A 14,321-nucleotide genomic window follows, 5' to 3' on the forward strand; every position below is an offset into this window, starting at 1 on the left:
GTAAGCTTGGTGTGCTTTTTATTATTGTAAACATCCAATCTTTGGGGCGCACACCCATAGTTACTAGTGATGGACCGAGTCGACTCAGTCAGGATTCCCAATAGCTTCTGAGTGGCTTGACTTTAATGGTAAGCTATCCATACATAGTGTTTCTTAGAACGATTTGGTGTGTGTTAATGGTGCTGTTGGTAACGCTTTTTCCTAACAGAGCATCCTAATAGATTGTCACTAAACCAGTCAGTAAATAAACTTTATGTAGTGATTAACTTACAAAATGCCAATGCACTTACTTGGGAAATTAACATAAAGTGTACCATTTCCTTTATATATCATTTTGATTCCAGTTCACCTGGTATGAAATGACACTACTGGCAACTCCAGTTAGCAATCTTTGATTTTTGTGTGTCAAAATAGCTGGGAAAGTAAATGTTTGAAAAGATTATTACTGTTAAATAAAATAAACATTTATACTACTACTTGTGACTCTTAACACTTGGTTTCTCTCCATCCTTAATGTCTAGTCGTGGTAACTTAAGTACAGTTACTCAGACTGCAGGACTTGACTATCTCATAGAGACTCTCTGCTCTGCTGTAGATTAACACATTGTCTTCTCTTCTAGAACGACTCTGCTTGTGGTGATTATATACAGAATAATGAGACTGGCTTAGTAGAACAAGCCCAGATACCTCAAGATGGACTCACTCTGGCCCCTCACAGAGGTCAGCGAGAAGGTATGCTGTATTTGAACTTAAGGCAAGGCATTGTTTACACTCAAGGTTTTTTGTTTTTGTTGTCGATGCTGCTGGTGGGGTTGGTTGGTTGGGAGATAGGTTCTCGCATAGCCCAAGGTGGCGGCAGACTTACTATATAACTAAAGCTGGTCTTGAACTTCTGCTCTTGTGCCCGTCTCCCAAGTGCTAGGATTATAGGCCTGTGCCCTCGGACCTGGTTTATGTGGTGCTCGGGAGCAGCCTCAGGGCTTGTGGTGCCAGACACACACTCTTGTCAGCTGAGCTGCGTCACCAGCCCCAGTGCTGTTTACCTCTTCACTCTTCTTTGTAGGGAAGCCTGTTGGTACTAGGCTTTTACCCAAAAGCAGTGTTCCCATTGTTGTGACTTCTGTGTTCTGGATTGTCCTCTCACGTGTGGGTTCTGTGTCAGACAGTTGTCTTTGGGGCTGTCTCTTAAACCTCTGTGTGTTTCTGTAGGGCAAAGATTTTATCCTGTTTTTCAAGTACTTTTATAGTGTTTTCGTCTATAGAGTGTGGTCATGTCTACGGAAGGAAGGAAGGAAAAGGAAATGAGCAGAGGAATGAGGAAAGAGAAAGAAATGAGTAAGAGGATAAAGAAATTGTTCACAAATCCATTTTCCATGCAGTTTTAAAGAGGCATGGCACATGGAATGAAGCCACAGTGTTACCTAGAAAGGATTGGGCTTGAGTGTTCCCTCTTCTTTGCATTTGGGGTGTCTGTCCGTAAGCCCGTGATGAGAAGACTTGAATCAAAGTGTGGGCTGCTGTGTAGGTTGTAGATGAGCCAAGGATGCATAAGACACTCAGTTACAGCTCTGAATTCGTGTCAGTATGCCTCCTTTGAGTCAGAATCTTTTTGATGTGTAGTTTTCCTGGATAGAAGTATATCTGTTTAGTTAGGAAGAAATGTAAACTCCTTCTGTTCAGCTCATTGAACTCAAAGTAACCTGATGCAGAGCTTGGTCTTACATTCGTTTTCATAAAAAAAAATTTAGAAAAGGAAGACTATTTCAAATGATAGCAGTCAGTTTTAAGGTAGTAATATGTGTGGTTCTTCATTTCTAATTGTTAAAAACATGGTATGTAATACCTGCTCTCTGGTTTTAGTTTGTGAGGGTTAAAACAGGTAGCAGCAGGCATAACTTGAAATCCAGGATGAAGGTAAAGCATGTTCCCAGCAAGGAGCAGCAGCATCAAGTTCCCTCCCTCCCTCCCTCCCTCCCTCCCTCCCTCCCTCCCTCCCTCCCTCCCTCGCTGCCTCCCTCCCTCCCTTTCTCTCTCTCTCTCCTCTGCTAAACATGAAACGCTGTGGGTTTGGGAAATAGATTGCTCAGTTGATAAAGTGCTTTGCAAGCTTGAGGACTTGGAAGTCGGATCCCTAGCATCCGTGCAAAAGGCCAGGCACAGCAACATGTGGGACTATAATTCTAGTGCTGGAGAGACGAAGGCAGAGGAGGCTCCCTGGGGCTCGCCAGCCAGTCACATACTTAGCTGAATCAATGAGCTCCAGGGTCAGTAAAATAATATTTCAAAATATGGTGGGGAATGATTAATGAAGACAGCCCACATTTGACTTCTGGCAGGCGTACACACACACACACACACACACACACACACACACACACGAGGGGGTGGGGAGACAGAGAGAGACAGAAAGCCAAGAACCCAGCGGTTTGCAGGATGGAAGTGCACGTGCCTCTGTTCTTGTCTTGTTTCTCCTTGAAACAGATCCTGCTAAATGACCCAGGCTGGCCTTGTTCACAGTTCACATGCCTTCGCCTGTGCTGTTCTGGGATCGCCCAGAACTTGGTGCATTCTAGACAGGCACTCTGCCAGTGCGCTGACTCTGAGTAGAGCAGTTTTCGGAAACGCAGGGCTTCTCATCCCTCTTTGGTCGTTGTCACATTGCTCGGGTCCGAGAGTCACCATCTGGTGCTTGAGAATTTTTGTTCCTCCCTTCACCCTCAGTATTTCTGGAGCCCAGAGAGGCTGGCTGAAGCAGCCCAGAAAGTAATACATTGTGAAAGATAGCCGAAGTGCTGTTAGCACTCTCTCCCTGCGTTTCTGTGCCTCACGTCCTCTGGTTGCTCATCCTCCATGGTTTGTGACAGTCTTACTCGCACGCCTGTGCTTTCGCTACCTCAACTTCTTCTAGAGCAGAATGAATCACCCTTCCTTGTTTGTCATCATTCCCCCGAATCCATCAGTGGTCCTCTCTCCCCACCCCACCCCACCGCATTGCTTTCCCAACCTCTTTTCTAGCACCATTATCAAGTTCATTATTGTCAGCCTCTGATGTTGCCACCTCAGCTCAAGTAAGTATGGTTTCCCTGGTTTGCACCCCGAGCAACTATCTGTTGTCTCGAAGACCTTGTGTTACAGTTTGTAAAGCAGCCTTTTTAGATTGACTTTCTCCCCCCAGTTTTTCTTTTCTATGACAATTTACTGAGGGAGCTATAGAGTGAGTGGCTGGGGCTTTCATGTTTGCTTAGTTTGTGAATAGACTGCTTTTTCTCATGTTCACTGTGTCCCCCATTTCATCCTTGGAACTGTACATATGGTTCTTTTACAGTGAGACTTCAGGGTTCCTTATGGTGCTCAGTTTATACTACATTTTACCAGTTCCAGGAAATACAGAATCTCCTGGCCTCTGTGGGCAGCAGGCATGCATGTGATACACATATATACATGTAGGCAAACACTTATACAAATTAAAAACAAGATATTTTCTAATTTATTCCTATTACGTATATATAATTGAACAAGCCTCGTGTAGTAAGTTGACACCAGCTGTATTGTGATAATCTGAATAAGAATTTTCATTGTTATCCTTTAGAGAAAATCTTCAGTAAAGTGTGTTTGGGTATTTCGTGTTTGTTGTTGACTACTTAACACTCTTGGGCATTCAGCATCGTACAAATATAGGAAACGTCCACTCATGCGTGGACGAGTGGCATATTGCTGTGTGTCCGCTTGTTAAGTTTAGTTGTGGAGAGTAAGTAAATAGTTTGATTACTGGCATTTGTCAAGTTATAAGATTACTTTCGGTAACTGAATATGTGTGTAATCTCTAACACAGTCAGCATGTGTGTTTTTTCTTTCAGCTGTACACATTGAGAAGATAATGTTGAAAGGAGTCCAGAGAAAAAGGGCTGACAAATATTGGGAGTACACTTTCAAAGTAAGCTATTCTTACCCCCAAAAGATGCATCATTTACTACAATAAGTGATCTTTAGAAGAACTAACTGCTAGCGGGTTTACTACTTTAAAGATGGTAGGTATATAGATAGGTAGGTAGGTAGGTAAATATGGTAGTTCTTAAAAACAAGAACCTTAGACTTGGGGACACTATTAGAAGTGCAAGGTATAACCTTTAAAAGTAAAAGCAAATGTTTTCAAAAGTATTTGCAGACCACTGACCTTCTCTGTCCTGGCATCACTGCCCTGCTTCCCTGTTCCTCATGGGGCTTTTTCACCCCCGCTTTTGGCTTTGTTGTCTTGTTGGCTGAGAACCCCAGGGTCCGGTCAGATTCTGTTACTGTCAGGGTAAGACTTTCCACCCGCTTCTCTCTGCTGCAGCTTCCCTGTTGAGCCTGCTAATGTTGGATCACACATACTATACTCTAAACCTCTGTGGAGTGAAGCCAGGGTTCTCTGCAGCCTCGCGTCAGTTCTTCCAATAGCCACTGCTTGCCAGGTTCTAGCTGTCCTCTCTCCCAAAGACTCTTCTAACCCTCTGGTAGAGTGTTTTCTCCTTCCTCTGCAGACTGCTACCACTCACTATAGCTTCCACTGATCCTTGAATAGATCATCTTCAGCCCCTGCCATCCTACGGTGTCTGCCTTGCTCAGTACATTTTTTGAATGAATTTTAAAACTCTTTTTAACTTCTACTTTGTAGGAGAATAATCCTTGGCTTTGTGGTTTCCGTTTCCAATTTCCGTGTGTCTCACTTTTGGCATATTTGACTCTTTGCCCTTGAAACTCTGCATGCTGGCTTCTCCTCTGGTTGTCGGAGTGCACTGCTTTTCTGTAGACCTTTCTCCTTACCTTGGACCAAAGCACAGCTCACATCTGGCTCAAATGCTCCCTCTCTAGGGAGCCTTCTTAACCCCTGGCTGCTCTTGCTTCAGGCAGAAGCCCCCATCTTTGAAGGGTGATGGTGACTGTAGAAACTCTTAAACATTTGTTTGGTTTGTGTGACTGTAACATGAGACTAGCTCAGACTTCAGTTGTCATGTCTCCTCCAGTATCCACCTACCCAGGTAGATGATTATCATGTAAGAATTGTACCAACCAATAAACAGGGTTGCTAGGCAGAATTTTGTGTGCCTTATCTAATTGTTATATGTTTAATTGATAAGACTTAGATATTAGCATATTTCAGGTAGTTACTTAAATCAGACGTACAGTAGGAATTGAAGTTTACAGAATTCTTAGTGTCGAGGAGCCAGCATAGTCCTGATCCTGTGTTCATTCTGGCTCACACTTAGCTCATTTTCTCTACCTGGAAATGGAGGTGATCAGACGCACTGAAGCATCTTGCTAGGATTTAAAACATCTGAAATCAAAGTGATAATCTCTTCAGAAGCTAAATCTCCCTCAACTGTAAAATGGTACTACCAAAGAGGGAAACACTGCCCCGTTTCTCTTGGAATTGTACATGTAGTGAACAACAGGGGACGGGATTTTATCTTTAGGTTCTACCCTGTCATAGTATCATTTTTGTATTTAACAAAAAAGCAAAAGATTTCTGAAAAATTAGTTCCTGAAAATTACTAAAATTATAGTTACGTTTTAACACTGCTTTTTAAAGTGTAATTTGAAACAAATTATTGAAAAACTTTTGAGTAGAATGTCAATGTAAGATTAAACACATTTATAGAAGCTATGATGACGCTAGAAGAACTTTATATTTCTAATTGCTAATCTTAAAATTTAAGTAAGGCCTTTTGTTTTACACATGGCTTTTTCCCCAACCAGTTCCTGCCTAAGCAATAACCATGCAATCTGTGTTTTCTTAAATCAGGTAAATTGGTCTGACCTTTCAGTCACAACAGTAACAAAAACCCACCAAGAGCTACAGGAGTTCCTACTGAAGGTAACATTACAGATTTCCTTGTTAAGATTTGTGTATGACAGAAAGATTCCAAAAGTTTCAACATCAAAGTAGCAAGGAATGAAAACACACAGAGTTGGCTCCAGACACAAGGAATGTGAGCAGTAGTAAATGTTACATTGTATCTCTTCCGTGACACTGCTGGCATAAATGGCAAAGGGATTCTCTTTAGAAAATGGGTCCCATACTTAGCTCCTAGCAGAGATGTTTCTTTTTAAGGGCTCTTCCCCCAGGACAGTGTCTGTAGTGGTGTGAGGCTTATTTCCTGTGCTACCTACCAATTGTGAAGCTCTGCATCTGTGGGCTTTTCGTAAATCTTGTCTTCCTCGGAGCCTGACCTTCTCCCACCCCATCCATAACAAGGAGAAGATGAGAATTGTCAAAAGATTGTTGTGTTTTTGTTTTTCCTTTTTGTTCTTTTTTTGTACACATCCTTACCTGTTCCCTTGAGTAAATAAAGTCTTCTAATTAGATTTAATTTAAAAATGAAAGAAACAGTAAAAGGGGAAGCTAGGTCTACATGATCAATAAATTACTATTGCACAGTAAGCAAATACTTCATAGCTTATTGTTAACAGGGAGATAAAGCTGCAAAATCCAGAAACAGGAAATATTAATAATTCAGTTACCAAATTTCATATTAGAGTGTCCTTACTGAACTGATAGCACCTGGCATTTGCGGATTTGCACGGTGTGCTTGCCACTATATGTGTCTTCTGTTGAGCTCATGTCTGTGACTGTTGATTCTTGAAACTCTGCAAGGGACTGCGTTTTCAGTCTGGGGGCTTGAGCAGATTGCGTAGCTGATGCTTCATACCGTGGCAAAACGGTGGCTCGCAGGATTTGTTAGTCATCTGGATTAAGGCAGTTGAATAGTGTCTTTCCTGTGGCTTATTTCAAACTGAATTTTCTCTTTTCCTTTTTTATTAAAAATAGATTCTTTTTTTCTCTCATATATCCTGATTACAATTTTCCCTCCTTCTATTCCTCCCAGGTTTTCCCCATCTCCCCTCCTATCCAGACTTCTTTTCTGTCTTTCATTAGAAAAGAACAGGCTTCTAAGAGGTAACAAAATAAAAACCATCACATTGAAGTTGAACAAGAGTTCCATGAGAAGGCACAAGACTCAGGAATCCCTTAGAAACATTAAACTGAAAGCTGTAACACATATGCAGAAGACGGTACAGACCTGTGTTGGCCCTGTACTTGCTGCCTATGTCTCTCCTTAACCCATCAGTCCTCCACAGTTTGGTGGAAAGAAGACCAAGATAGAAGAGTAGCATTCTGAGCATGGGCCCTTTTCTGCCAGACTTAAGGAAATAATAGGAGGCATCAGGGAAATGAGTGGCTGTGACCCTGCCAGGTGCTGAGGAGCCAGGCAACATTGCAGCAGGGAGAGCAAATGCTGGCTGGCTTCTGATGATAAAGCCAAGTTGCATCTGCCCCTCTTTCCTTTGCATACATCTGTGAACCTTTTCTTCTTACTGCTAGCTCATTTGTGGATACATTTACCAGCGTTTAATGTAAGTTAAATAAACAATTATGAGCAGCCACCAGGATTTGGCAGCAGGGTGTTCTTGTTTCCTTCTGTCTTCTGTTTTCTTCAGTGCACAACTCCAGTGCTAGAGAATGAGCTCCACAGGATACAGAGCCACCTATCGAGTCCAGCTTGTGTGTGGAACTGCCACCTCTATGTCTCTCTTCCTCTTAAGAGTTCAGTGAGCAACACAGAGCCCTCTGCCAGGCTGTGGCCTGGCTTCTAGCAGTCTTCTGTGTCTACCTAAACTTGAGCAGTGCTGTATCTTAACAGATTACATTTCTTCTATCACATAGTTTTTCTAAAAGATAAATGCTTAACAACAACAAAACTCCCAAATGCCTAACTCGTTCTTCAGGGTCATGAGAATTAACCCCTCTGCTTAGCCAGCATTTAACTAGAGCACTTTTCCTTAAATGTATGAACACCACTCTTACATGGGGTAATCTTCACTGTCTTTCTAGAAATAAATTGCCTCTTGTCAAGTATTCCTCAGGTTGCCTGCTTTTGTCTTTAATCCAGAGCAGAACCTGTCCTGAGCACCTGTGCAGTGATGCTGTGAGTGGGTGTGGTTGCTATTGAGTTGCACTACAGTTTCCAGAAATAATAGGGGCTTGGAGTTGCGGAGTTCTGTCTTTGGGAGAACAGCAGCTCTGTGAATTTTTATTTCTTCCTCTGCTGTTGTATTCACAGTTTCTGAGAGCAGAGTAGGATTTTGGATGATTGGTAGCTTCTTGGGTGAGTGAAATATACTGTATATTGTAGGGAGGTTTTATGAATGACTGCATAGGAACAGTTGTAGAGATGACAAACTGCAGTCCCTCTTAAAGCGTGTGCTTCAAAAACTCTGTCTTAACATTAGAATGGAGCAGCTGCTGGTGCACATGGAGTGTGCCCATGGCTAGCTGTGTTTTCTGCAGCTGGACAGAAGTTTCCAGACCTGGCCATGTCTGTTCATGAAGAGTAAACTACTCTATGGCATCTGGAGTCTACTTTAGCGACCCCTGAGTTGAAGACCAAGATTGGCAAGTGTGCATTGGATCTAACTTCCTGTGGCTCAGAAAGCAAACCAGCACCCCGTGGTTCAGCTGACAGTGTCTCTTCATGACAGTCAAGCCCAGGGTCCCTCCTCCAGTTCAGATCAGGGTCTTGACATCACAAGTGTAAGCCATTAAAGTGTGAAGACAACGAATCAGTAGGAAAGACAGGTTTGGGATTTATAACACGGTTTAAGTTGATTGGCTTCTTTTCAGAGTAAAGAAGTTCTTCAATGAGGGGCTGCCTCATGGTGCCCTACTTCATGAAGTAAGGGAAGAAGATACAGGCTTTTATTAATATGAAGGTAGATTGATCAACTTAAGTTGTTGTGTTCATCAAGATCCTTGGGTACCAAGGTCTTGATGAGCTAGTTCCAGCAAAGCTTCTGAATCTTTGCAAGTTGCTAATACACAGGAGAGGCTAGCTGATCACACTTGCAAAGACTATCAGTTGACAAGATCTGCCAGATAACCCGCCAGTGATGTCGTGGTGGTGTCGATGCTTCCAGATGTGTGTTGTCCAAGCAAGTTGTCATCAAGGATAGATCCAAAACCACACAGTGGGAGCTTAAGATGGTTATAAATGAGGCCATTTAGTTCCCACTTTAGCTACTGACCCTTTTAGGAGACTCCTTGAGGTGAAGGCTGCAACTCCCTAATATGAATCAACAATTTATTCTTGCTAACCTTATTAACAAGAAAAATAAAGATAAAGGTCTGCTTATTAGGCTTTGGCCTTTTTAAGATAAATTTGTATGTAGATACAAAACCTTTCCTTACTCTGAGATTGTTTGGAGGCTGATACAGGACTAGATCTGTTATAACTAAGATGCAGAGAGGAGAAAGTCCAATATAAAATAGAATATACACAAAACACCTGAAAGCTTCCAATTGAGTGAGCCCTGGAAAAAAAGGCAAAAACATGAAAATAAACTAGATTGCACATTGATGACTGTGTGGCCACTCAGTCCAGTAATGTGAACAGTGCATTAACTTGGTGGCACTTTGCATGGTGGGCCTCAGTTGTGTAAAGCAACTATCAGGGGCTTGAAAATTGAAATAGATTGCCACAGCTTCTTTGTCAGTGTATTACTTGTAGATGTGTTTGAGGTACACCCATGTAAAAACTGAGTGAAGTCAAGCATGTCTGTGGTCCTAGTGCTGGAGTGTTGAATGACAGGTGGATCCCCTGAGATCACTGGCCAGCCAGTCTAGCTCGTCAGTGAACTGTGAATTTAGTGAAAGGGGCCCCATCTCAAAAGATGAGCTGGGAAGCAATAGTGGGAGACACTTGGTGTCAACTTCTGGTCTCCCCGACATGTGCATACACTTGCAGACACATGTTTATACATATACATGTGCACACACTATATACACTAAATGTTTTACTAATGTTTAAAGTTAGTAATAAATACCTACTGTCAAAATCTATATGAATACGCTGATGTCAAAGTCAAAATGTCTATTTTGAAATTAATAGTATTTTTTTATTTGGGAAATGTGTCAATTCAGAATTCTTTTCTTCAGGCTGGTGTTGGAGGACATGCTTTTCGTGGTAGAATGAAGATGCCATTTTGTGATCTCACTAGATTGATTAGCAGACATTGTCCAAATCACTGTGCCCAACCTCAGTGCCGCCACCTTTGCCCTCTCTGTGTTTGAGGACTGTGTTTACTAAAAGAATTTTAGTGAAAGTGACAGTAATTCAGAAGTTAATCACAAAAGTCAAAATTGAATTCTTGAAAAGCTTAGAAAGTTAGTTTTAGAACCCATTTTCCAGGAATATTTTTAATTAAGCAAGTTAAATAATATGGTAAGAGTTTGGCTTCATTTGAAGTTTTTTCTTGGCCAAATGATTCTTTTTTACAGATTCTAGCACATTGCTCATAGGACACATCCATCATGTTGAGGGAAAATCTGGAGGGTGGTTTTTGTTTTGTTTTTATAATTATGGGTGTGGGTTGTGCAGGGTCTGGTCCACATAGAAGTCGGGGGCAGCCTTGAGAGTCACTTCTCCCCATCCATTTTGCCTGGGTTCTGGGGATTGAACTTGAGTAGCAAATACTGAACCATCACCAGCTCTGATGGGTGTTTTTGGTGTAAATAAAACTCAAAAGAATTTGACCCAGCCTTCACAACTTTGTTCTTTATTTGGCGTAGAGCATTTAATTGGCCAGCACTGCTGAGATTAGAATGTGAGCGGCAGGAAGCACAAAACTGATAACTGTGGAGATGGAGACAACACTTTTCAGAATAGTGTTCCAAGATCACGGTGCCAGCTGTCTGTGCTCACTTAGCTTGAAGCTCTGTATGGATGTCATCTCGAAGGGCAAAGAGCCTCACGTGTGCGAGTCATGTGCTGAACACGTGGGTGTCCAGTGCATCTAGGCAAGCCCCAGGAGATCTGAGTCTTAGAACAGACCTGTACCACGTCAGCCTTGGAAAGAATACTGTGGGCTGGCTGAGGAGAAGGCAGTTTTTTTTTAAGTCTGTTTATATTTGTTCATATGTTTGAAGAACTCAGCATTGGATACTGTTTTTCTCTTGTAGCTTCCAAAGGAATTGTCTTCTGAGACCTTTGACAAGACCATCTTAGGAGCCCTAAATCAGGGGTCTTTAAAAAGGGAAGAGCGGCGACACCCTGACTTGGAGCCCATCTTAAGGTAACAGCCACTAGTCTCTGGCCACAAGTGCTTGGGACAGGCTGTGAGGGAGAGCAGAGGCCTTTCCTCTGGGTAAGCCGGGGCTCACAGTAGAAGGTGGCAACTCTGTGTGCCACAGTCTTCCTTCTTTCTTTAACAGCATAAATTTTTTTCTTTTAACCTGAAAATACCTTGAGTTAAACATCTTAGGTTTCTGCTGCTGCTGTCGTTATTTTGCATAAAGCTGTATTGAGGATGTCCTTGTCCAGTAGCTGGGCTGCGAGAGACTGAGTCATCCAGAGAACGGGAGCACGGGGCACATGCTCACGCCATTTCTCGGAGCGCTGTGCTGGTTAAGGTCGGATCTTTGCCCTTGTGAAGTTGTTGCTCCGTTGGAGATGTTGTGCTGCTGAGGTGAAGGTTGAATGTGGAGTCTAGTGTGTATAAAACCCCTACCTTTGTTCTCTGCCAGAGCCGTGCCCTGGGGGCCAACAGGGTAATGGGTGATACAGGTCCTCCTCTTCCCTCGCAGATCAAGTGTGGGTGTAAAAGTCTTTCAGCGGTTCCCGTCTAGGTAGAAAGAAAGTTGGATGGTTGATGTGTCCTGAGGCTTCCGAGGTGGAACAGTAGGAAGGCAAGGGTGTAGGAAAGCAGGCCGAGGTTGGAGAAGTGAGCAGAGTGGCGTAGTGGTGTGATTGGGAGTTCCAGGTACGTCTTACAGCACCAAGAATCCCCTGGGGTTGACGTGGGATATCTGAGACATACATCCTGGGCTGGAGCAGCTGCTCAGGCGCGGGGGGTTAAGAGTGTGGGCATGGTAGTTATCAGTTGGTGTTTCTCTGGAAACTTAAGCTTACTAAAAGGCTAACTGTAAGTATGACCTTAGGGTCAGGCTTGTGAGACCCTTCTGATTTGCCCTCCCAAGGAAACTGTGTCCCAGAGTGTTCTTAGGATCGGCGTTGCCAGGGAGGGGAAGGCAAGAGTGCCTGCTCCCCAACAGAGATAGGCAGAAATCTGGAATGGCACCTGTTGCCAAAGTGTGACTGGGAGAAAATGAGTGGACCAAGATGGAGCCCAGCACGACTCCCCTTGTAGACCCAGGTCATCACCAACTGATCCATGGCTTCGGGTGCGAGAGAACTGAAGCTGGTTCCAAAACTGAACGTGAATGTGGAAGGTGGCTAGGTGACGTGGAGGAAGGAGACTTGAATGTCAAGACTAGGGTGTACAGGTGCATGCGTGCATCTTCCACCAGGGCAGCTGTAAAGAGAGTTGCGGTCTTGAGTTTAGTAAGAATAAGGACATACAAGCTCTACAGCTAGTAAGTCTCAGATGGCACTGTGGAAGGTTCTAGTAGAAAGGATAAGAGGGGAGCAGAGAGCAGGCCAGGTAAGAACAGGTGAGTAGAGGTATCAGACAATTGAATTCTCGAGTGCCTGTGTGCTCAGACTTCAGAGAGCTCTAATACTTCTTGGGGACCTTGTGAAAGTGGCTCCTTATTCTCCAGTTGTGGGATGGGCAAAGAATTCTGACTCCAGTAAGCTCCAGGAGGTGCTGATGGTTCATAGAGGCCTCTGCAGCTGATTCAGTACTCAGAACTACATCCACCTGAACTGTAGGGCTAGGGTATATAGCAGCATGAACCTAGGGCCTACCTGGGAGTGATAGAATATGACCCTTAAATGAACCAGAAGGTCAGTGTGCACTGGTCCCTGTCTACATTCGCTTCAGTATGTGCTTTGAACCTAGCCCGACCGTCTATACTCATTCGTAATGGACTAAACTCCACGGTTTTGCCGCTCGGTGGGGAGAGATGCAGTTTCCTAAGCTTAACGTGTAGTGCTTGATGTCCAGTGACGATTATCTTTGGGTAGCCTGTGTGTCATGGTAAGTCTACCAAATAATCAAGACCATGAGGTAATTCAGAAGAGATAGAAAAAGATCCCTCTTGTCCAGATAATTTATTTTTGTTGATGTTGTAATTTTTTCTTTGCCTGTAATTAAGATCTACAGTTAAGTTACCTCTCAAAACTATTTAGTCCTTTAAAATATGTTTGCTTTGTTTGTGGCGGTCATACAGTGTAACCCTGGCTGGCCTAGCAGCATCAGCCTAGCACTCCCTCCTGCTTTTCGGGTCCCGAGAGACTGGGTAGCTCCAGCACGTCCGTCTCTAAAGTCTTCACCATGCTGAGGAGAGGTCGTCATGTTCAGGGCAGGGCCTGCTCAGAGTAGGACTCCCCATAACTGGGCAAGTTTTGAACCCCTGTTTTTAGAACTGACTGGTTTGATGGATGAGTAATTGTCTTCTGGCTTAGGTTTGCTTTCTTTCTATCTTCCTGTAAGAAGTTTATTTTATGAAATGATGAATTTATATATATATATAAATATATATGTATATGTATGTATGTTTAGAGTTTTGTGGCTTTCTTAGCTCTTTGAATGAAATAAGAATTAACAGTGACGATTTGTCTTTGTGTTATGATGTGCTGTGATGGTTAGAATGGAATTCCGGATGCTAGATATTCAGTCTTTGCTTTTGTATCCCATCTCTGTCTCTCTTACGAATGGACACAAACGTCCAGAGTGTTGGTAACTGTCAGGGTGGCTCAGTGGACATGTGGGGAAAAGAACATTTGGAATGTTATGCCATTTCTTACTTCATGATCAGTTATAAAAGCCGGGTGGTGGTGGCGGCGCACGCCTGTAATCCCAGCACTCGGGAGGCAGAGGCAGGCGGATCTCTGTGAGTTCGAGGCCAGCCTGGTCTAGAAGAGCTAGTTCCAGGACAGGAACCCAAAAAAGCCACAGAGAAACCCTGTCTCGAAAAATCCAAAAACAAAAAAAAAAACGAGACGTTGATGGTGTGCACCTATAGTCCTCAGCCCCCTGGGACCCTCAGACAGGAAGATTACTGAGCGCAGGAGTTCAAGACAAGCATAGGCAATACAAGACCCCTCTCCAAAAAGTACTTAAAGTAGTTTGTTGGTTTTAATTAGCTTCTAAGAGTCAGATATTGAAAACAGACTCTAAATAAAGCGAAAGCAAGTGGATCCTTGGCCTAGCAGTGCGGCACTGCAGGCATCCAGGCCAGCGTGAGCTACCGGAGGTTGGGGCACTTCTAGGCTGTTATTGCCTCAAAATAAGAATTAGGAAAAAAATAAGAATTAGGAAAAGTGAGGCTAGGGACAGCTCGGTGACAGAATTCTTCCCTAACTGTGAAGGTGCTCCTATAT

At 43.3% G+C, this 14,321-nt stretch overlaps 1 protein-coding gene across 8 annotated transcripts in view; it reads left to right on the plus strand.

Moving 5' to 3' along the window:
* Nucleotides 1-14,321, plus strand: part of Zcchc2 (zinc finger CCHC-type containing 2) — a 55,188-nt gene that overhangs the window by 23,268 nt on the left and 17,599 nt on the right. For 7 of the 8 annotated variants that reach the window (XR_009057146.1, XM_057770050.1, XM_057770052.1 and 4 more), the window contains exons 2-5: nucleotides 621-732; nucleotides 3,858-3,934; nucleotides 5,783-5,854; nucleotides 10,997-11,109. Coding sequence is in view for 7 of the 8 variants with exons in the window: in XM_057770050.1 (XP_057626033.1) it covers nucleotides 621-732; nucleotides 3,858-3,934; nucleotides 5,783-5,854; nucleotides 10,997-11,109 (374 nt within the window). In the remaining variant the exon portion in view is untranslated. The remainder of the gene's footprint in view (nucleotides 1-620; nucleotides 733-3,857; nucleotides 3,935-5,782; nucleotides 5,855-10,996; nucleotides 11,110-14,321) is intronic. The other variant, XM_057770055.1, reaches the window with a different exon arrangement.

This window comes from Chionomys nivalis, chromosome 5 (assembly GCF_950005125.1).
Source record: "Chionomys nivalis chromosome 5, mChiNiv1.1, whole genome shotgun sequence".
Taxonomy (NCBI): Eukaryota; Metazoa; Chordata; class Mammalia; order Rodentia; family Cricetidae; genus Chionomys; species Chionomys nivalis.